Raw genomic sequence first — 24,619 nt, forward strand, 5'->3', positions numbered from 1 at the left:
AGCACTATCTAGCTGCTGATGCTGAATGATGAGAAGGCCTCCATGATTGCCCCCATCATAGGATGCAGCACACACCCTGTTGGCATGGCTACATCAGTGCTGGAAAGTTGGATAGAATTGGACACTTAATGTATGCTTCTTTTTAAAATACACATGCTCTTTTCCAACCACCTGATGCAATGGACTCCTGTCCATATATCTTGGGGTGAAATAATTTGGTTCATCTTTAAGGGGCTGTTGTTTTTACTACTCTTTCAGAATTTAATCCTGAACACATCCAAGTAGGGGTCTCTGAATCTTTCTCTGAAATGTATTCCCTCCCCATGAACAATGTTTCTGAGATTCTATCCCTAAAGCGAACAGAAATGACAGTCCCATGTAGTGTCTTCCATGCACCCATAAAAGATATTGGGAAACTTTCCTTTCAATACAAATTTAGTTATTTATTTTTCACATTTTTGTACTGCCCTTCCTCCAAAGAGCTCAGGGCAGTGTATGCTCTCCTCCTTTTGTCCTCACAACAATCCTGTGAGGTAGGTGAGGCTGAGAGAAAGTGACTGACCCAAGGTCACCCAGGAAGCTTTGTGGCTGACAAATGTTTTCCTATAGCTGGAAAACACATATGTTAATATCTAATGTTAACCCTTTTTCAGGCTGACCTTGGCCTGATCTTCTGAAGTGGTTCTCATGCTCCCCACAGTGCTTAAAGTGTATCCCCATAAATTGACTTATGGGTATACTCCTTTGCGGTCTGCCTGTTCTTGACCATTTTGCTTGCTTGCTTGCTTATCTAGGTTGACACCAAGTGAGTCCATAATGGATCAGGAGACCAGACTATGCAACAGACCAGAACTTTTAGCATAACTTTTTTAGAAACCTCCGAAATGCTTACCAAGTGCTTGCCACATGCATCATCTGAACCAGTCTTACATTTCTTGAAAAGCTCTACAATGTCAGTAGTCTCTTTCGCCACATCTTGAAATGATGCTTTCTGCATGTACTGAGCAAACAAGCCCAGAGCACTGCAAAGGAAGTTTAGAAAATGATCACTGCCATGTCTAATTTCATGCTGTAGGCATTTGCAGGGCAAGGTCATTCTTATGGATGGTGACACATTGTAGGGCCTAGCAAATGAGCTTAATGAATTTTCAATTATATGCACTGGGGCAGGAATTAAACATCCTCTCAGAGGCCCTTTTCCATATCCCAATACAAGTGGAAGTGATGGCAGTTATGATCAGAGATCATAGTAGTGGTGCCAGCTGTATCAGCTTTTTTATTTTCCCAGGCCTTTTAGAACTATTGATTTTAATTTCCATTCTCTTCTATGCAGATATGGTGTTTGTTGTGTGGCATAATTGCACATTTCTTTTTTAATTGTTTTTGGATTTATAATTTTGTGGCCAGTCTCAGAATTGTTTCTAGATTAAAGAACAAAGTATTAAAAATTAATAAATAGCTTCTTTGAATGCCCAAGAGGGAGATAAAGTGGGGTATAAATTTGTAAATAAGATAACTAGCTTAAAGCAGGGGTGTCAAACTTGTTTCATACAGAGGGTCAAAGTTAGCTTTCATAGTGCCTGCTGAGGGTCAAAAGTGACATAATTAAGCAGAAAATGATATAATTAAGCAGATGAAAGCCGAAAATAAGTTCTCACATAGAAACTCATTACCTGCAAAAGGTAAAAGAGAAGATGTGCAAACCTTGTTCATATTTTCAAGATACGAAAATATCCCAGCAATTATCAAGCTGGGAGAACCCAATTATAATAGGGGCTGGACAAATTGCTTCTGAGGGCTGCGTTCGGCCCGCGGGCCTTATGTTTAACACCCCTGACGTAAAGCATTGCACCAGCATAGTCTTGCCTAAATGAATGGGAGGAGTTGGGCAGTGAAGTGAATGCTTTGAAGTTCTGACTCTTTGAAGAATGTGAATTAGGAATTAGAACTATCACAGGAAGAAGAAAAAGGCCTTTCACCAAGCTGCCTGCAGGAGTGTATGGCCTGTGGCATTCTTTGGGAAAATGTTAGACTACTGGGTGGTGTTGTCATGATCCCAAGTTTAGAATAGAACTCCCTCAACCTGGGGACAAGGTGTGAGATCCAGGGGAAGAGACAAGTTGAGGAAGTAGAGTTTGTGTGGCATACATCCCAGAATGTCCCAGCCCTCCAGAATCTTCTGCACAAATGAAACCCAGGAGATAGAACCCCCAAGATGTTGATGTGCCCCCCTCTTTTGACTCCAAGGACTCCTATGTGGGCCTTAATGGTAGCCACCAAGGTCCAGCCAGGCCTATTTGGTCCTGCGCCATTGATTTTGGTGGTATAAGTCTGTGGGCCCAGGAAGGTGGATCAGGCCTGGGAAGGAGGCTTGGTTTCAGTGGAGGTCGATGAACCCCTCCCTTCCCAGCCCTGATCTAACCCCGTCATTGCCCCATTCCCACACTGTGTCTTGTGTTCCATTCTTATAAGGTCTTTACACTGCCAGAACTAGTGTTATGACAGTGTAAGGTCCTTTACAGCTGTTACAAAAGGTGACACACTGTAAAGTGGTGTCAGGCCACCACTGCAAGTGGCAAGTAGTACTGGTGGCCTGCCAGTAGTGCCCACATATCCCCAGGCACTGGTAAATCAGCTGCCGGGGGGGGGGGGGAGGCAAGAGGGCACAGGTCCAAGGAGACCTCTTTCCAGTAACAGAGGCTTATCCCCCAGGTAACTCCAGGACTGCCCCACAGGATGCCCTACACAACTGCCCCACAGGATGCACTGTGTGTGCCAGTGGTTCCCCTTTCAGCGAAAGAGGGAAGGAATAGGATTGGGCTGTAACTTCTTTTAATATCCATTTTGTACTGTTTTGTTGTTGCCAATATTAACCATTACCAGTCCTAGATGCTGCATTTATTGTTCCTTAAAAAAAGAAAATATACTGATGAAGCAATAAAGCCAAATTTTCTGATGACACTTACAGGCCTGCGAAAACTTCTGTTGTTAGAAGATTCTTATAATGGTTCAGACTGTCATGTAGCTCTGTGAGATAGACAATCACAAAACTTTTAGTCAGTGTTTTTTCTTACCATCTCTGTATCTCAAAGGTTTCCATAGTGGAGCAGACGGAGACAGGGCAATGGTTTGGGATGAAACTGATAGCTACTTTCAGCATGACATCACAGGGACCATTCCATAATCACTATGTGCAATTTATCTTGATTCCACAAGGAAGGTCCTGATGTTTCCACATGAAGATAGCCCTTCCTCCAGAGAAAGGCTATTTTTTCCCATCAAAAGAAGGAAAACTTTGGATGCAGCCCAAAAGGTGTGAGCATTCAAATGTCAACTACGCACTTCAGCGGAAGAAAACAGTACTTACTGTGACCTAAAGAGGTCCTTTTCACTGAGGTGTCCCCCACAACTTGAAATCAGAGGGTAGGTCAGCACACACAGCTGTCGCCTTTACTGACATGGTGACAGGAGCCCTTTATACATTTATTTAAGAGGTTTCTATACTGCCTTTCCCTAGGCCAGAAGCCTGGTTGTCAAGCTAGTTTCCTTTCTGGCAGGAAAGTTCCATAAGCTCATTGGCGCTTTCACAGTAGCAAGAAATTACAGGGATTCTGTGATGGATTATAATGTATAGAGGAAACAACCGTTTTGGTAAAACACATTGAGGCCTTCTGCATAGGCCCCAAGCATCATATACTTATATCTAAAGTTTTACTAACATTGGATTGGAATGAAGAGTTATGAGCTACCTACTTCACTGAAATGGCTAGTAAATGTTAGTTTCCTGTTTTCTCAAAGGAAAGTGGAAGTGATGTCATGGCCAGAAGTGACATCATCAAGCAAATTAAAATAATTATAAATAATTAAATTAAAATAAAATAATTAAATAAGGGGGAGCCAGTCCTGTTCCACCACGTGAATCTACTCTGAAGTAAGTCCTATTGTGGTCAATGGGGCTTACTCTCAGGAAAGTGTGGGTAGGATTGCAGCCTGTGAGCCCAATCTTATGCATGTCTACTCTGAAGTAAGTCCCATAGTGGTCAATGAGGCTTACTCTCAGGAAAGTGTGGGTAGGATTGCAGCCTGTGAGCCCAATCCTATGCATGTCTACTCTGAAGTAAGTCCCATAGTGGTCAATGGAGCTTACTCTGTAGCCTGCCTGCAATAACCCCCCCCCCGCCCCCCTCCCCAAAGAATCAGTGAGATTTCCAGTACTCCCCTGTGCCCAGTTTAAAGTTCTTCTGTTTCAGGCATATCAATACAAAGACCCACCTGGCTTTGCAAGTGCAAAATAGAAAACTTTCCCCTTACCATTCAAGCCTCTTTTTTGTTCTTTTTTTTGGGGGGGGGGGGAGGGGGAGACTGCCTTCTGTTCCACTCCAGCTCCATCAAATCAGGACCCTTCTGGTGTCCTCACATTCCCCTTTGCCTGGCCTGACCACCAGCCAAGGCACGTCTGCCTGCTCGCGAGTAAACACGACTGTGAGGCTGTTTTGCTTTCCCTAGGGCTCCATAGACTGGGAGGGAGGCAGCTGGGAAGGAGGAACCTCCTTCTGTCGTGTTTTTTGGGGCTGCACTCATTGGATGAGGACCATTCTGACATCCTTGGAGCCTCTCAGCCTGCCTCGACTAAGGCAAGTAAACGCGGGCCACGTTGAGGCACGGTGACCTTTGACCCTAGATTGTAAAACCACTGGATAGCATAGCAACACATACGATGGTAAAAGAATCATTTTGCAAAAGTCTAACCCAAGCTGGGACTTTGGGGCCTCATAGGCTGTGTTATATGACGGAAGGTGACAGAATAATCAGGGTGACAGCAACCTGGGTAACATACCATTTGTGCAAAAAGTTTAAAAGCCACATTGCTAAAGCATGGAAATACAGAGAATAGTAAAAAGCTGTTTGAAGCAAAATTGTTAGTTTCACAAAAGTTTTACAGAAGCTGTGTAGGCCTCACAGTCTGGAATGTAACTTAGGTAACCAAGTACCAGCAGGAGAGATGGGCCTCATGACACAACCTTGGCAGAAAATACACTTAATGCCAGAATGCGCTAGAGAAACTCTGTAACTTTTATATTTCATACTTTCATGCTGTAAGAGCAAAAGCATACATATGGAAACCAAGTGATCCCTTGATGCCAAACTGTACCCAAGGCAACTGGTCACAATAGTTATATAGAATTATAGAAGTTTTAGTAAAGCTTTTGAAAACCCCTTTTAATAAAAGGAACCAAAAGCTACTTTGCTGTGTTATGTTAAGCAACAGGTGTAAAAGATAAGAGGACTGTATCAGGGCGCACTAATGAATTGGACATGCCAAGAAACGGGTCTGAAGTTCTGCCAAAGATGAGGTCTTCACACCTATGTTTAAGTATTTTTGTACCCTCTTTTAATGCGGTTGGTAAGAGGACATGTCAAAAACACTCTTAATTGAAATGATGGATGTGAATAAGGTTCAAAACTGAGTAAATGGTAATATAGCGTACCCTGCTGGTTTTTGAAAACTTTTGGGAATTGTGTAATTTTGGCTAAGTTTTAAGGTGAAACCCCACCTGTATGTAAATCAGAGCCAATCAATGGTTTTGCCCACTTATTGCCCAACTATTTTCCATCTTTAATGCAAATGGTATCTTATCTATATCCTATTAGGAATTAGGAAGTCTAAATTTTCAGACAAAGGGCTGAGAAATTTATAAAGATTCTGGACACAGTCAAAACTGGGTCCATGCTTTGGACATGAGTCCCATGGACCAATTGCATACAATTCAAATAAAAGCTTGTGAACCTTCATCCCTGAGTACTGAGTTGTTCTTGAGTTGCTCTATCAACCTTGCAACAACGTGGCTTTGTTTGGGGCTCAGACTCGCAGCTGGGAGGGGGGAGCTTCTTGAGTGTTTTTTGGGGGCTGCATTCATTGGATCGGGACCATTCTGGTGTCGTTGGATTCCTCTCAGCCTGCCCTTTCCTATGGACTATGGCAAGTATGCCTACTCATGAGTAAACGCACGATACGGCTCACTTTCACTTTCCATAGGGCTCCATGCATTTTTTCCTTCTGGATTTTTGGCCATAACTTTTGAACAAAAGGAGCAATTTCAATTCTGTTTTTGCACTGCACTCCTCTGGCCATTCTGCATCCAACGGTGTATGGCTTGATGTGGTGGCTCCTAACCCTGCGGAGTTAGCACGTCTTCCCCCCAGGGCACATCCTCCCCCTGGTGCGTCACCTGGTGCGGCCCACACACCCCGCACCCCCCTAGCGACGTCAGTGCCTCCAGATAAGGGAATATTTGTTCCCTTACCTAAGGATAAACCTCTCTTACCCCAGTGGGTCACCTCAGTTCTATGCCAGCTACTTTGCTGGTTCAGGTCTGAGGTGATTAAGGTAGATGGTGCAGGGGAAAAACAGGATATTGGGGCAAGTTGCTGCCACTGATAACTGTCTCATTCTGCCCACCATTTTGTCCCCTCTCTTCTCAGACACTTCCCTCTTCCTTCCTCTCCCTACCTACATTCCACCCCCACCACTGGCTTACTGGCTCTGTCAGGGGCAGTAGGCTCTATTGGAGAAGCTGTGGCACCACCACCTCTTGCGGAGACACTTGCAGAATAGTTGCTGGCAGCGCACTGTGCACACCATCAGTACACCATCAGGAGAACACTCTTCTGCTGTTGTAAAACCTTCTGAGATTAGGACTGTAATGTCATTGCAGACCCAGTCCTATCCAACTTTCTAGCATCTGTACAGTTGTACCAATTTGGACATGTGCTGCATTCTGCAGTAGGGGGCAGTCAAGGAGTCCTTCCCGAAGTTTGTTCACTTACCTCAGGGCTGCATTGGCACTGGAAAATTGGATAGGATTGGGCCTTATGTCTAGTTCAAAGCAGAGGCATACTTCATAGGGAAGGTCACTTGCTCAAAACACATCGGAATGAATAGTTTTTATTCAGGAAAACTTCCATAGAGATTGAGGCTTTATTTTAAAACTTACATTGGAAACCTAACAACAATCAGACCATTTCTCACAAAAAGTTGACAGCAATTGCATGCAAACCACAGTTGAGACAGTTACTGAGTTAGAAGTGAAAGTACTGAGTTAAAAGATCTTACCTACATCCCGGTATTTTCTGGGCAAGTGTTTGGATTCAGCAAAGCTGATCAAGAAAAGACAAGAAATGAATGTTACCCACTTCATGATGCCGAATTGTTTAGTGGCTGGAATGTGCAAGGCAGGACGAGCAAAGGGGAAAGTGATGCTTTTATACTCTAAGACATATGTTTGGATTCCAACCTGGAGAGATACTGCTGCTAATAATTAAATCAATTAAATATTTGCTCTCTAGGTTTGCTAATGGGGAATCTTGTCACAGAAAGTCCTGACAAAGGCATTACTTCGGAAACAGGACAAATAGACATTGCTAAGCTATCTTATCGTACTGCAAACAAAGAAGTTCAGCAAACTGCTGTCTTTGTTACCCTATAACTCATATGCCAACCTTTTCCCCCCTTAATATTTTGTCGAAAGGTGAATTGAATTGCTGTGATTGGACCAGTGGGTTGATTTTTTTAAATCAAGTGACAGAACCCAAGTTCAGAATCGAGGTCTTTGACACTGGTTTCCAAGGCTGCTGATGAGTAAACATTTGGTTTCTTGTACCAGGGTCTGAACATTTGGACTGGAATCAGATAAAAAGTAGGATAGAATTATGTATTTTTCCACAAATGCATTTATATCATATGTATTCCACCAAACTGAAGAAAAAGGTCTCCTATAATTTATTACAGTTCCCTAACATGTTTTACTGCAAACCGACAATGTACTCTTGCAATTGCACTCTTCCACTTACCCAAAACTGACATAAAAAAAGCAAAGCAAATGCTTTCATGATCAAAAGGAAAATTCCACTATGGGCAGAAGGAAAATTCCACTTTGCATGCATGGGAGGACTCTGCAATGCCAAAAGGGCTCCATGCTGTATTAAGCTCCGTGAGCCTTTTTCCTCACAAATTCACGATACTCTGGAAGATCTCACCTGAGAAAGAAAACGAAGAGCTTAGACTGACTGCTTGGTGAACAGGAGATAAAACATATATGTCAGGGGTGCTCAAACTTTCAACTTTAGGGATGCTGGACCTTTAACAAGTGTATAGAAGAGAGAATTGCAGCAGGTGCAACTTGTCACAAGCTACACCTGCTGAAATTCTCTCTTCTATACACTTGTTAAAGGTCCAGCATCCCTAAAGTTGAAAGTTTGAGCACCCCTGACATATATGTTATCTGATTGATATGCTCCTGTGCATCTTCTCATTGATGCCATCTGTAGCAATTGTGTTTTGTGTGTTGCATGGTCCTTTTTTTTTCTTACTCACCTGAGCTGTAGCTACAGAAAAGAAATCCATGTCAACGGGGATTTGAGTTAGGTTCAAAGAATAAACTCCAAGTGAGGGCAAACTGTGCTTATGGCTAATTTTTTGAATTCACATATATACATACAAGAGATATGGCTGTAATATGTGAAAAGCACACTGACCTAAACTGGTATAAGCAGAAGCAGAGCCGGGGGGGGGGGGGAGTAGCAAGGTAATTACAGCATGCTCCGCAATGCGCCATGTAAGCACCCCTCCCCCTCTGCATCAGAACCATTCAGGGAAGCAATGGTACTTTGCTGTTGCTGCCCCAAATGGTTCCTTCGGGGGAGAGGTGCTTATGCTGTGCATTGCGGGGCATGTTGTACTTACCCTGCTGTTCCCCACTCTAGCTCCGCTTCTGGGTTTAAGGCTACTTCCTATCTTGTTCTTATTTATGTATTGTCAAGTAGTGCTTCCTTTGCTTGTGCCAATTAACTTAAGAATGACAATGCAAGCTTATATTTGTTTACTCAGAAGTAAATTCCACTAGGGTATTTAGGAATGGAAACTGATGGCCCAATCCTATGGGTCTGCTGCATTGCTGAAACTTATTCCAGCAGCACAGCAAACTTCATGGCTATCTCAATATGTGACCCACCATAGAGCGCAGCCTACAGTCCTGAAAACTGTGATGAGCGGCAGGCAGGTGATAGCAGACACTGTGGGAGCCCTGGCATCAGTAAATCAGCATGGGGCAGAGAGGGGGAAGCAGGGCCAGCTCCAAGAGTGACACGTCCCAATGTGGGACATCCCACTCTCCCTGCAGCTCCCCCCCACTGACCATACAGCTGTGGCAACTGCTGTTACAAAAAGAGTGCCATGCAGAAAGTACAGGACCCAGAAATAGTTGGTGGTGATGTGATGGTGGTGATGTGATGGTGGTGGCCAACTGCTTCCAGAAGGCCCATTTTGGGCCATTCAGAAGCAGGGGCAGGCAGGTGGGCTCAATGCAAAGACATTCCACTTGCCCTACCAGCCTTCAAACACAGGCTATGGCAGCAGGCCATCCATGCACTACGCTGGCACGGGCCCCCTCAAAGCGCAGGGTCCAATTTGATGAAATCAGAGAAGAAGAGGGCAGGGACTGGGGCATTGGATAGGGCTCTGCATCTGAAATAGCACAATACCTTAGAACAGTGTTCCTCTGTGGACTGCGAGCCAATTTCAGTTGGGTCGGGTAGCACTTAGTTCAGCCACTATTGAAAAGACAGAGCTGAAAATATTGGGAACAGAGCTGCTGGTCAGGGTGGGCTCCCAGTGGGAGAAAGTCATGGTGCTTTACCCTGAATAGTTAGGAAGATGGGATGCTGGAAAAGGGGGAGTGCTGTGTGGTTGGAGAAGGATCCAAGTCTGCTTTGACTTCTGAGCTGGAATGTTTGAATTCCAAGCTATGCAAAATAACAGCATGAACATGCTGTGTAATGGGACCTTTGGCTGATCATGACTTAAGTTTGAAACCTTAAGGCTGCAATCCTAACCACACTTTCCTGAGAGTAAGCCCCAATGAACAAAACAGAACTTACTTCTGAGTAGACCTGGTTAGGATTGTGCCCTAAATTGATGATTTCTCTTCTGGCAATGACATTACTTCCAGGTTAATGACATCACTTCTGATGGGTCCTGATTGTCATTATGAAAAATAGGTCCCAGTTCTAAGAAGTTTGAGAACCACTGCCTTTGCATTTTTTTAGTCTGTGATGTGAAAGTGCTGGGAAGCCAAGTATGGCAACATTTGCAAAGGAAAGCAGAGTTGAGCAGTAGAGTGAAGACTGCATAACCTCCCAGGAAAGCTCAGTAAATCTCTGATGAAATATGAAAGTACTTACTTTGTAATATGCTTCTGCTCCAGTGGCTGAACAAGGGATGTGCAGAGTAATTTCACGTCTTTTACACAAGCCTGTTTCATTCGATGTATCTCCTTGGGAGGAACAATGACATTTGCTTTTAGACTTGTCCCTTCCCGAAATTTTCTAAGCGCCAAGTCTAGAGGTCAACAACAATTTTGTAAGTCTTTTTGCTGGCCATCCTGAGTAGGTGGTCGTATTATCAACACTAGACACAGGGAAATACTAGACTAGTTTCTTTTACTTGAAAGTCATTAATAGAATAAAACAGTGGTTCCCAACCTGAGATATGTGTACCCCCAGTGGCGTTTGCCAGGACCTTTGGGGGTACTTGAAAAAGAATTAACTAATGGGAGAAAAAGGCTTGCGGGGCTAGCAAGGCAGGAAGGAAGGCAGCCAGCTGGCCTGGCTGGAAAAGCCCCACCAACTGCTAGGTTTTGGTCATCAAACTGTGTATTATCAGGTATAGATCAGTAGCTGAAAACATATGAAATTTGAAAATAACAGCAACTATATTATGTATTGGCAACCTTCAGTCTCGAAAGACTATGGTATCGCGCTCTGAAAGGTGGTTCTGGCACAGCGTCTAGTGTGGCTGAAAAGGCCAATCCGGGAGTGACAATCCCTTCCATACCGGGAGCAAGTGCAGTCTGTCCCTGGTCTGTCTCCCTGGCTATGGGCCTTCCTTCTTTGCCTCTTAGCCTCAGACTGTTGGCAAAGTGTCTCTTCAAACTGGGAAAGGCCATGCTGCACAGCCTGCCTCCAAGCGGGCCGCTCAGAGGCCAGGGTTTCCCACTTGTTGAGGTCCATCCCTAAGGCCTTCAGATCCCTCTTGCAGATGTCCTTGTATCACAGCTGTGGTCTACCTGTAGGGCGCTTTCCTTGCACGAGTTCTCCATAGAGGAGATCCTTTGGGATCCGGCCATCATCCATTCTCATGACATGACCAAGCCAACGCAGGCGTCTCTGTTTCAGCAGTGAATACATGCTAGGGATTCCAGCACGTTCCAGGACTGTGTTGTTTGGAACTTTGTCCTGCCAGGTGATGCCGAGGATGCGTCGGAGGCAGCGCATGTGGAAAGCGCTCAGTTTCCTCTCCTGTTGAGAGCGAAGAGTCCATGACTCGCTGCAGTACAGAAGTGTACTCAGGACGCAAGCTCTGTAGACCTGGATCTTGGTATGTTCCGTCAGCTTCTTGTTGGACCAGACTCTCTTTGTGAGTCTGGAAAACGTGGTAGCTGCTTTACCGATGCGCTTGTTTAGCTCGGTATCGAGAGAATGAGTGTCGGAGATCGTTGAGCCAAGGTACACAAAGTCATGGACAACCTCCAGTTCATGCTCAGAGATTGTAATGCAGGGAGGTGAGTCCATATCCTGAACCATGACCTGTGTTTTCTTCAGGCTGATTGTCAGTCCAAAATCTTGGCAGGCCTTGCTAAAACGATCCATGAGCTGCTGGAGATCTTTGGCAGAGTGGGTAGTGACAGCTGCATCGTCGGCAAAGAGGAAGTCACGCAGACATTTCAGCTGAACTTTGGACTTTGCTCTCAGTCTGGAGAGGTTGAAGAGCTTTCCGTCTGATCTGGTTCGGAGATAGATGCCTTCTGTTGCAGTTCCAAAGGCCTGCTTCAGCAGGACAGCGAAGAAAATCCCAAACAAGGTTGGTGCAAGAACACAGCCCTGCTTCACTCCGCTTCGGATGTCAAAAGGGTCTGATGTGGAGCCATCAAAGACAACAGTGCCCTTCATGTCCTTGTGGAAAGATCTGATGATGCTGAGGAGCCTGGGTGGACATCCAATCTTGGGGAGAATCTTGAAGAGGCCGTCTCTGCTGACCAGGTCGAAAGCCTTTGTGAGATCTATGAAGGCTATAAAGAGTGGCTGTCGTTGTTCCCTGCATTTCTCCTGCAGTTGTCTAAGGGAGAATACCATATCAGTGGTGGACCTGTTGGCTCGGAATCCACACTGCGATTCTGGATAGACGCTCTCTGCAAGTACCTGGAGCTTCTTTAGTACAACTCGGGCAACAGCTTTCCTACAATGCTAAGGAGAGAGATGCCGCGGTAGTTGTTGCAGTCACCCCTGTCACCTTTGTTCTTGTACAGCGTGATGATGTTTGCATCCCTCATGTCTTGAGGTACTCCACCTTCTCTCCAGCAGAGACAGAGGATTTCATGCAGCTCAGTGACGATGATCTCTTTGCAGCATTTTAGGACTTCAGCAGGGATGCTGTCTTTTCCAGGTGCCTTGCCAAAGGCAAGGGAGTCCAGGGCCACGTGAAGTTCTTCTAGGGTTGGTTCACTGTCAAGCTCTTCCAGCACAGGCAGGCACTCAATGTTGTTCAGTGCTTCTTCGGTGACTACATTTTCTCTGGAATATAGCTCAGAGTAGTGCTGCACCCAGCGTTCCATCTGCTGCGCCCGATCCTGGATGACCTCGCCTGTGGCAGCCTTCAGAGGGGCAATTTTCTTCTGTGTTGGACCTAGGGCCTGTTTGATACCATCATACATCCCCTTGATGTTGCCCGTGTCAGCTGCTATCTGTATCTCGGAACAGTGCTGGAGCCAGTAGTCGTTAGCACATCTCCTGGCAGTCTGTTGGACTTTGCTGCGAGCAGTTCGGAGGACCTGCAGGTTGCGCTCACTGGGACAGGCCTTGTATGCTGCTTGAGCTCTCCTCTTTTCCTCAATGACTGGTGTCAACTCCTCAGAGTGGGCTTCAAACCAGTCTGCCACCTTGTTGGTCTTCTTGCCGAATATGGACAAGGCGGTGTTGTAAACGGTATTCTTGAAATGTTCCCATCTGTTGGATGCGTTTGCGTCGGCCGGGCCTGGAAGAGATTCCTCAAGCGCTTGTACAAATTCCTCCACTTTTCTCTGATCCCGGGTCTTGCTGGTATCAATGCGAGGTCTTCCTTCCTTTTTCGTGTGATACAGTCGCTTTGTTTGCAGTTTCACTCTGCTGCACACCAGGGAGTGGTCAGTGTCGCAGGCAGCACCATGATAACTGCGTGTGATCTTGATGCTGGGAAGGCTGGAGCATCTGGTGAGGATCAGGTCGAGCTGGTGCCAGTGCTTTGATCTTGGATGTCTCCAAGAGACTCTATGTTGGGGCTTTGTGTTGAAGAACGTGTTGCTGACACAGAGACCGTGATGACAGCAAAACTCTAGCAGGCGTTGGCCATTTTCGTTCATCCTCCCAGTGCCAAACTGACCTAAGCAAGTGGGCCATGAACTGTTATCAGCACCAACTCTAGCATTGAAATCGCCGAGGATGAACAATGGCTCTTTTACAGGGATTTTCTTGACAGTGGTGGCCAGGTCATCATAGAATTTGTCTTTGGCTTCTGCTGGAGACAACAGAGTCGGTGCATAAGCACTGATGAGAGTGATAGGTCCTGCTGATGACTGGAGCTGCAGGGACAAAATTCTTTCACTTCCCACAGTAGGTGGGATGATGGATTTCAGCAGGGTATTTCTGACCGCAAAGCCAACGCCATGTTCCCTGGTTTCGTTTGGTGGTTTTCCCTGCCAGAAAAATGAGAAATTTCTCTCCTTGACAGATCCGGAATCTGGCAGCCTAGTCTCTTGAAGGGCGACGATGTCCATCTGCAGTCTGCTCAGCTCCATGTCGATGACAGCTGTTTTGCGTGCGTCGTCTATTTCTTGCAGGTCATCAGAGAAGCCAGGTGTCATTGTCCTAACGTTCCAGGTGCCCAGCTTTAGGGCAGTAGTTTTCTGTTTTCTGTTGCATGGTGCAGAGTATTGTGCCTGCAATACTTAATATATTAATTACAAACACTTTGTTAATAGGAGGGGTACAATTTATAGAAATGGGCTGCCGAGGGGTATGCAAGTGGAAAAAAATGCTGAGAACCACTGGAGTAGAACATCCAGATAATTTATTCCTATTGTAACTCACATTTTTCCTATCAGCCACCACAAACTGTCATGCCAGAGAAGCAACCATTAAACTGAAATGAGCGTCTAAAAATGATCTGTGTTGTGAATCATAAACAGTCATTTTGTCAAGGGAACAGATTAAAAAATATAATAATCAAAACTGTTAACAAGTATATGGAATTTTAAGATTACAGCTCCAGGGGATTTTCCTGTTGCTCATACTGACAGTGCAATCCTATGCATGCTTACTCAGAAAAAAGTCCCATTGTGTTCGTTGGGGCTTACGTCCAGGAAAGTGTGCACAGTATAAGACTACAGCCTCAGAGGCCCAGTCAGTGGAAAGACGATCTTCCCAGAATGGAAAGATGACCCAGGCAGTTAATGTGAGCACTCCTCAATGCTTTTTTCTAACACTGTGAGCCCAGTCAACTCCTGGATTTTCTTAGGAGCTTGGAGCACTCAAATTGCAGGCACAATACTGGCCTCCTAATGTATCTGATGGAATGTATGAGATACATTTATGTATTTATTTAAATGTTTACCTTGTCTTTCATCAGCAGACCCTCAAAACATCTAATAGTTTATTAAAATACAATAACATAGAATAAGGTGTCAGATCACACCTTAGAGCGTGCTCCCTGCGGTGGTGATGGTGACAAAAAAGGTGCTCTTGTTCAACTTTGCATTCATGCAGGAACATCCAGTTGCGCTGTTTCAAGTGGTTTAGGGTTTTTTACTTTTGGATCTCCAAACATTGTTAGGACGAACCCTCCATGGTTCACCATGACCATTTGTACTTCTTAGATACTCTGAGCTACCTGTGCTTTGCATTTCCTCAGTGAAATTGCTTACAGCCCATTTTGACTTGGTGACCACATTAATTGCGATGAAACCGGAGGTAAAACGTAACAGCAGAGACAGTACAATGTTCACAGATCCTGTATCCATGGATTCAGTTATGTGTGAACTGGGTCTGGGCCCCCAGTGCATATACCCCCATGCACTGTAGGTGAGGGGAGCCCAGCTCCCCTTGCCTCTGGAGCAGAGTCTGAGCCCAGCGGACTCAGCGGACCAGAAGTGATTTTTTAATGCCTTATAAGGCTTTGGGAGGCCTATGGCTTCCAAGGGCTTCCCAGACTGTTTGTCCATATCCACGGTTCCAGGTATCTGCAAGACTTCTGGAATGGAATCCCTGCAGGTAAGGAGGCAAGCCTGTACATTTAAAGTTGTTTGTGATTAAAATTCTCATTGGACTCCCTGAAAGATCGGGGTACAGGGTGGATAATGGTTTGTAAAAGGGTTAATCTACTTCATGAAGGTTTCCTGCCAAGAGTTAACTGCAAAAATGTTCTTATTTGGACATGATGCCAGTAGCTCCTGAGAGCAGAATATAAAGGCAATGATCTGATGAGATTGGGGTCTCAATCTGGCTAAGAGCTTCTTGAAGCTAACTGGGTCCTGAAAACTCAGGGATTGGTCTTTTAAGGGCTGATCCAAGGTAAATTTGGTCATCAATGTAGGCCCTTGTATATGTGTTTGCCTTACATAATAAACCTCCTTTTGCATTGATATTACTTCAGTGGTCTCCTGGCTCCTTTGTTCTGCCTGCCCCTCACACAGCCATACAAATTCTCATTTGGCCTCCCCAAGAAATCTGGCCAACAGATAGGATCCTCAGAGATGTGAAACCCACAACTATTGCTCTTAATCCATGTCCAAGGGACAAAATTAAATATTCTAGATTAAAAGCAGGCTGATTAGCTTGGACCAGTGAGGTAGTAAATGTCTTCAGGAGCAAGGAAATGGTCCCCTGGACCTTGAAGGAAACTGTGGTGAGGCCATTTCTAAAAGCACTCTTTCACCAGACCAACGCTAATAACTTTAAACCAGTCTCCAATCTCCCTGACTTAGAAAAGAGACTGTATATTGTGATGACCCAGCTCCAGACATTCCTGGACTATAATAATTGTCTAGATTTTTTTTGTTTGTTTGATTTTCTGCCATAGTCACTATAGTGGAGAACCCAAAATAGGGAAGTAGATGGGGAAGTATATTCCTGTTTTGGAATTTTTTTTGTGTGTGTAGGAATGTGCTTACTCTCAATTATTATTATTATTATTATTATTATTATTATTATTATTATTACAAAGCAGTTTACAGACAATATCAAATAATTAAATGACTCCCTGCCCCAAAAGGACTCACAGTCTAAACTGATGCAGAAGAACACCAGCAAACAACCACTAAAGAAGACAATGTGTTGGGATGTAGAGGGACAGTTTATCTCTCTCCCTGCAAAATATAAGAGGAGCATCACTTGAAAAAGTGCCTTTTGCTCATTTAGCAGGGGATTAGTGTTATTAGGGTTATGTTCTATAGCAGGGGTGTCAAACATATGACCTATAGGCTGGATACGGCTCATGGAAGCTCTCTACCTGGGTCATGTGATGGTTGAGCTATGTAAGTTGGTTTTGGGATCACCTTCTGTCCCATTCATTATACAGACTATTGCTGTTCGTGATGGTGGGATACAAGTTGCTGTGGCTGAACTTTTAGTGAGGCTCGGAAGGACAAACCAGAGCAATAACTTAGCTCCTTTTTGGAGTCATTTGGCTGTATTCTTTACTAAGAAGGAGTTAGGACTTGTAAGCAATGATGCTTCCCAGGCAAGCATTACACTGTGCAGGCCTGATTGTCTGATTGCAGGACTTCAAATTGGCCACTAGTGGGCTCTTCAAAGTCTCTGGCATCCTCCCCAGTTGGCCTTTTTCTTTCTGGAACATACAGCAATGGATCGATGTGGAGGCAGTGCACAGAGTTGCAAACCTGCTCCTATGCTTCATACAGCCTTTACACAGTTACAGCCACATCTGCAATATTGGACAAGCACAGATTAGCACAGCACAGAAGGCTACAGCTACCACTACCAGAACTGGTGACCCTCTCTATTGGCAAACCAGTTAATTATTTACCATCTTGGGTTTCATTTATATTTTTTGGTTCAATGCTACGTATTTGGCATAACATTTTAAGAGCATAAGGCAAGCTCTGCTGGATCAGACCAAGAGTCAGATCTAAAGTCCTGTTTCCAACAGAGGTCATGGAGATGTCTCTGGTCACATCACAAGTAGGGTATGAAGGCAATAACATAAGAACAGCCCCACTGGATCAGGCCGTAGGCCCATCTAGTCCAGCTTCCTGTATCTCACAGCAGCCCACCAAATGCCCCAGGGAGCATACCAGATAACAAGAGACCTGCATCCTGGTGCCTTCCCTTGCATCTGGCATTCTGACATAGCCCATTTCTGAAAGCAGGAGGTTGCACAAACATATCATAGCTTGTAACCCATAATGGATTTTTCCTCCAGAAACTTGTCCAATCCCCTTTAAAGGCACCCAGGCCAGATGCCGTCACCACATCCTGTGGCAAGAAGTTCCACAGACCAACCACACGCTGAGTAAAGAAATATTTTCTTTTATCTGTCCTAACCCTCCCAACACTCAATTTTAGTGGATGTCCCCTGGTTCTGGTGTTATGTGACAGCGTAAAGAGCATCTCTCTATCCACTTTATCCTTCCCATGCATAATTTTGTATGTCTCAATCATGTCCCCCCTCAGGCATCTCTTTTCTAGGCTGAAGAGGCCCAAACGTCGTAGCCTTTCCTCATAAGGAAGGTGCCCCAGCCCAGTAATCATCTTAGTTGCTCTCTTGCGCCTATTACCCACTACTACCCACCTATTACCCACAATAACCTATTACCCACTATAATCACCAGCATATGGCTTTGAGAGGCCTATTGTCTCTGAACATGGAGGTTTCATTTAGCTCTTATGGCTAATAACTTACAGGTTTCTCCTCTGTTATTTGTCTAATCCCATTTGCAAGACTTTTGAGCTGTCATAACACTTCTGACAGAGAAATCTAACTTTGCATCATAAAAGGAAGCACTTATCTGTTTTGAATACATTGACTATCAGTTTCCTTAGTTGGCCACCTGACTTTCTGCAGAAGTAGGGAGAGTGGGACCCAGAAGTGGGTTACAACATGATCTCAGGTGGGTGAAGGAAGTGCTACCACTGCCATTTTGTTTAGGCTCAGGCCTGCACAGTTTGAACAACAGTCAAGACCAGGGGTCCTATATGAGGTAAATCCCACCCAACACTTTGACTTTGCCGGAGATGCTTTGTCCAAGCTCTCCCCACACCCAATCTTCAACAGGCTTCCTAGGTCTTACACTCATTTGCCTGCTCTTTTCTACCATGTCAGTTATGGCACACCCTATGCTTCACCTAGTCTCACTTCAGTTCTTGTCACCTTTCAAAACTGAGTGCCCACACACAGTTGCCATGCCACTATCTGTTCCATCTCTCATTCAAATTGACTTGAAAGGAAAGAAGGGGCAATAAAGGAATACCATAATAGCAGTACAAGCTGATTGACTGCAACAGAGTGTTGAAAAAAGAAAGCCTATAACAGCATAGCTGCTCACTTGCGCAGTCCTTTCTCTGACCAACTGGTTCCACCCCTGTACTATTGGGCTTTGCTAATATGTGCATGAAAAGGTGGGTCCATTGTACGTTCCATTCTCTTGAGAATTCTACCATTGAGCATTGTTTCCAGTATCACCTAGGCTTGTATTCAACCCATTTCTGCCCAGCCCACAGGTGTACACATTTGATCCCTGTTGCGTATATGCTACGCTGGGTAGAAATGGCTTAAATCAAAATTGTATACTGCTAAAGACATGTTGCAGGCTGGGTTTGAGGTGGGCCCCAGCTCTTGACAGGTTGAAAGTCTAGTATTATATGAGAGGGAAAAAGGGGGCTCATTTTGACTTCCATATCATGTTGTCTATCATTTTCTCACTGGAGAATTTTACATGGCTTGACCTACACACACAAACGCACACACAGCTATAGCTACATCAATTTGTCCACGTCAGGAGTGTCCAAACTTTTTGGCAGGAGGACCACATCACCTCTCTGACACTGTGTCGGGGGCTGGGAAAAAGAAGAATTAATTTTCATTTCAAATTTGAATAAATTTACATACATTTACATAGATGAATATATTAGAGATGGAATTTATATGAATGAATGAAGATCTTGCAATAGGTGGTATAGTGGTTTGGGAGGTGGACTTAGACCTAGATGATCCAGGTTCAAATCCCCCCTCAGCCACAAAGCTTCCTGGGTGACCTTGGGCCAGTGACTTTCTCTCAGCCTGACCTATCTCACAGGGTTGTTGTGAGGACAAGAAGGAGGAGAGGAGCAGCTGTGTAAACTGCCCTGAGCTCTCTGGAGGAAGGGCGGTATAAAAATGTGAAAAATAAATAAATAAATAAATAAATAAATAAATAAATAATAATAATAATAATAATAATAATAATAATAATAATATATAACAGGCATTGCACAAAGCAAGGTCGGCCTTTCCTTCGCTGTTACTGTTGTATCACATATGTGAAATGGCAAGTAATAGAGGGAGCCCCCGGCCCACAGCTCACGTGAGAGGTCAAACAGTTGCCCTCACACTGAGAGCAGTTGCATCAGGCCAGCACTGACTCCAGCAAGTCTCCAGAGGGCCAGAGGCTCATTAGAGACTGGGGGCTCCCTGTGGACCAGATTGGGAATCCCTGAGGGCTGCAAGTGGCTCCCAGGTTTGGCCCCGGGTTTGGCCCCCGGGTTTGGGCACCCCTGGTCCAGCTAGAAAGATGATAGGTAAAAATATGCATATATATGCATGCACGCACGCACACACACACACACACACACACACACACACACACACACACACACACACACACAGAGTTACTCTATATCCTGGGAATACAAAATCTCCCTGCATCAATTATGTGAACACTTAACTTCAAATTCCATCTGGCAGACATATACAGAAGAATTAAAACTTTCCAGGGGAAAGATAAATAACAACAAGGTGTACTTAAGCAATGCAAGTTGGAACATCATGCATGGTTCTTTTTCCTAAACCCAGATTTTGTGAACTGAATGGAGTGGATCCAAATGTGCAACTCCTGCTTTGATGAAGAAAGAGGTCAGAGGTGTGATGGGGGAAGCATATTTGAAGGTCCAAAGAGCTGTGTGTGGGAGAGGGACAAAGAGATTAACAGAGTTATTACAACATTATTATACTGAGGGGTTGACCTCCCCATATCACCTGTTTAAAATAATCTGTTGAAGTTGTCTCAGTGCTGGACGTGCCAAGACCAATGCAGATGATTAAAATCATGGGATATTAAAAGAAAGAGAAATTCTGAATATATGAACTAGGGGCCCAATTCTATCCAACTGTCCAGCAGTTGGGTGCAACCATACCAACGGGGCGTGTGCTACACACTGCAGTCACACAGGCAGTCACACAGGAGGCCTCTGCAAAGTAAGGGAATGTTGTTCCCTTACCTCAGGGCTGCATCAGTGCCAGAAAGTTGGATAGGATTGGGCCCTAATTCACTTGTATGATGATGATGATGATGATGATGATGAACAGTATTTATATACCACTTTTCAATAGTATGTTCCATTCTCTTGAGAATTCTACCATTGAGCATTCTTTCCAGCATTCTAGGCTTGTATTTAGCCCATTTCTGCCCAGCCCACAGGTGTACACATTTGATCCCTGTTGCATACATGCAACATTGGGCAGAAATGGCTTAAATCAAAATGGTATACTGCTAAAGACAGCAGAAACCAAAGCATCTAACAAAAAAGCTTTAAGTGATCTCTGAGTATCATTCATTTATTTGTCTAATATTACTACCATAGATACTCACCTATGTCAAGAAATTTCTGCAAATACATCAAATGTAAATAATCTCCTCCCCTTATCTGCTGGTCACTCAGGAATCAGGGCTAGTCAGGCAGGGAGGAGAAGCCCAGAGGAGAGCATGAGGACAATGCAGAGATAATTAAGGGCTATTAGTCTCCAGTATTGGCCTCTGCCTTTCCATTGGACCATTTCAGCGACGTGGAGAGGGGGGATTTGCTGCATGGGTAACAGCCTATCCTCCATACCTACTTTACCTAGGCTTCGCGCACTGGAGAGGACACTCTGTTCCAGAACCACCATTCAGAGCATGACACCATAGTCTTCCGAGACTGAAGGATGCCAACAAGAAGTCTCCAGAGCATTCAACTCTAAAAGCTGCAGCCAAAGTTAACCCTTTCACTCCTTCCGCCTGAGCAAAATGTAAGCCAAGGGTCAAAGCTTTCATTGAAATCAAGCAAGCCTCATTCTCTTTGGCAGGATCACACCCAACTCTTCTGCACCACTTTGCAAATGTTTGGCAGAGGTCTGATTTTTAAAACATCAGAATGTAATCTGTATTTCCATCTGAAACAAAATCCAAGGCTACAATTCAGTGCACCATTACTGAAGAATAACAGCCATGGAAAGCAATGGGGCTACTTCTGAGTAAATCAGGTTGCAACTATGTGTAGCGGTGCTTGCTTACGCTCAGTCCTTGTTGCTTGTCTCTATACTGTGAATTGAATTGCACACTCCCAGTTATGTATTATATGTTGTATGTTATACGTAGAACCTCTGGCTTAACACACTTTAAAGAAGGATTTGATGAATGGTTCTACTGGTATGTTGTTTACAGTGCACTTACAGCCCATTCCTGAGCTGCCTGGGGCACCTAGCCATGGCAGCACCAAGAACGGCTGCCACTGGATCCTGTGTGCCTCGGGCAACCGCAGGCAGCCACTCTGGAGAAGGGGACTTTTGTCCCCTTCTGCTGGGTAAGGGAAGTTGGCGGTAAGGTAAAGCCATTTGTGTAGGGCACCAAGCCCTCCACGAATGGACAGGATCTGGTGGAGCTCTGCTCCACCGGAACCGCATCCTGCCTCCCTGCTCCCTCCACCTGCATGCCTCCCACCAGCCCTCTCCCTGCCCCCCGGTTCTCTGTCACATCTCCCCCCTACCTCTCTCTACCCTCTGCCAGCCTACCCCCTCCCCGGAACGCCTCCTCCCCATCCCCTCCCCGCCCCCACTTACTATGCTGTGGCTCAGTGGTCCATAAGACCACCGAGCGGCGGAGGCTGGGTGCCTGCCCTGCACTAGCCTGATGCTAGCCCAGCACTGGCCGGCGCTGGGCTAGCACAGGCGGTAGCCCGGTGGTAAGTGTCGCAGACGTGCCTTGCAGCACATTTGCAACAGTGCGTGGCGGCATGAAGCCACAGCGCCAAGCTAAGGATTGGGCTCTCACTCTGATAGTGTTTACAAAAAGGTTGTGAAGAACAGAATTTAAAAAGTTAATGAATAAAAATGTATCTTATGATCTTTTATTTTTTTTTTATAAATTGGAGAATGTAAAGTTCTTAGGTAACATTTACTGGTAGGTTATTTTTCAGAATCTGGACTCAGATAAAATCAGATAGAACTATAGTCAGACACCCCCCTAAGCTTAACACCAGACTAATCCAAGAGTCATAGAAAATTCCATGATTTTGGGCTCAAAACCTGCCCTTGACTTATTTGTGGTATTTCATGTTTGGCAGTGCCTTCAAGGATCCAGAGTTTACTTGTCTTATCTGCTGCACTGTTTGGTTGCTTTTGATGTGTCTCTGTGTGTGCTCATACAGGTACATGCTCACTGTACTACTTGCAAGTAGTTACAGCTTCTGTCTGCTGTATAGAAAAACTTCTCATCTGATGTTCATTCTTCACCAGGGAAGAAGAATACCATACTATCTGCTGATCTTTGTCTATGCCTCCCCATCATTTCTAGTTTAAAACAAACAAATGAAAAAAAAAAAAAAAAAAAAACCTTAGGTGGCAAAGCTGAGGAAGACTGTTCTTTGGGGAGCCACTACCAGCTAGTCTGGGCCAGGTAGACTAGTGGTCTGAGGCAGTTTCATAAATATTCTCCTAAGCTGTATGCTTTCTTAGTTTTCCAGGACTTGATTTCCAAGATGCCAAAGCCCTCCCTCCACCATTGTAAAAATTGTAAAAAATTGTAAAAAACCATTGTAAAAAACCAATTGTAAAAAACCATTGTAAAAATTGTCAAAAATGTCCTGCAATGCAGCATTTCAGAAGAAGCTGCAGTGGTGGAGGCTGAGAGGGAGTTTGTCTTCATCTTCCACCTCATATGTCTTGGCACTCTTAGGCTGGAATCCTATGCATACTTGCCTGGGAGTAGGTTCCACTTAAATTGAGGCTTACTTCTGAGTAAACATACATAGGCTTGGGTTATTAGAGCCTGGAATAAATGGGGGAAATTTGCAATGGCCCTTGGGATTGGAACGTGCCCCTGAAAGGCTACAAACCGAAATGGACACCAGAATGTCTCTACTGTATTTTCAGTACGCAAATTGCTGAATTTTAGTGACACAGTGACTTAACTTAGAATTCCTTCTGGAGGATGTGTCCAGAGGGATTATGTCTTTACAGAGGAAAAAGAAGTAACAACAAGATGTCTTTAAATAATGCAGGTTAGAACATCATTTCCTTTGTCTCAGCACTCAGCATGATTCATGCTGAGTGCTGAGACAAAGGGAATGGAAAAGGAAGAAGAGACCATCCCAGTTTCCAGTCCACCATCATAGCTTCTCCTGGTGCTCTGCTCTGCAGCGTGGCAGGGAAATGAAGGAGGGAGAGAAGCTGAACAACCTTATTCTTCCCATGGTCTTGTAGCTACTGCTGTCCAGTTCACCACTGCTTCAGGAACTGGGTATGTAAGGATCTAGGAAAGTGTGGTTCAAAGGAAGAGGGATCACTGTGGAGGGTGGTATAGGTTGGGAGAAGGTTAAGAAATCAGGCATTCACCAAGTCTTGGATTGATGTGGTCAGTGATTGGATTCCCCCCCCCCCAATTTGGGGGGAAAATGATCAGATCATTCCAAATCCCTTTGAGTTGAGAGTGATTCAGCTTACTCATGTCAAAATGTGGCTAAACAACGTCTTTACAATAAAAAAGACATGTCTTTTACCACACTTACATGAGATCGAAAACCCTACATTGAAAACCCTACAACTCTATAAGCTATGTTTCACAGCACGCAATCCTTGCCTATCTGACAACATGTAACATTTATTTTTACCAGGCAATACAATAAAGCTAACCAAATTGCATAATGAATTATAGAGCATCAACAGGAATAGAATTAAGCTTGTTGCAATGACCACTGGGTCTCTGATAAAATAATTATATGAATGGAAAACGTCTTCAGGGCATTTGGAACTGACTGTTTTCCTTTGCAGAAGGAGCATAACACATAGCTTGAATGTATTGCAGCCAAGCATTTATTGAGTTCTGTTAAGCTTTCATATGTCAGAAAGAGTTTATCCGTTATATAATCTATCTGGTCATTGTAGATATTGATGCAATCCAAACCAAATTTCAATATTTATGGAGTTAGCTAAATGTGACCTATTCCATTTTTACAATTCTGTTTTCTTCTGCAGCAATTGTTTACTCCTAGGATGAAAACACCC

At 44.5% G+C, this 24,619-nt stretch overlaps 1 protein-coding gene across 1 annotated transcript in view; it reads right to left on the reverse strand.

The window, feature by feature from the left end:
* The window catches only part of LOC136652391 (alpha-fetoprotein-like), a 28,637-nt gene extending 21,438 nt beyond the window's left edge, over positions 1-7,199 (reverse strand). The window contains exons 1-3 of the mRNA XM_066629328.1: positions 7,115-7,199; positions 3,075-3,150; positions 893-1,022 (exon numbers count right to left, since the gene is read on the reverse strand). Of these exons, the coding sequence (XP_066485425.1) occupies positions 893-1,022; positions 3,075-3,150; positions 7,115-7,199 (291 nt within the window). The remainder of the gene's footprint in view (positions 1-892; positions 1,023-3,074; positions 3,151-7,114) is intronic.
* Between the last annotated feature and the right edge of the window lie 17,420 nt (positions 7,200-24,619).

Source organism: Tiliqua scincoides, chromosome 5 (genome assembly GCF_035046505.1).
Source record: "Tiliqua scincoides isolate rTilSci1 chromosome 5, rTilSci1.hap2, whole genome shotgun sequence".
Taxonomy (NCBI): Eukaryota; Metazoa; Chordata; class Lepidosauria; order Squamata; family Scincidae; genus Tiliqua; species Tiliqua scincoides.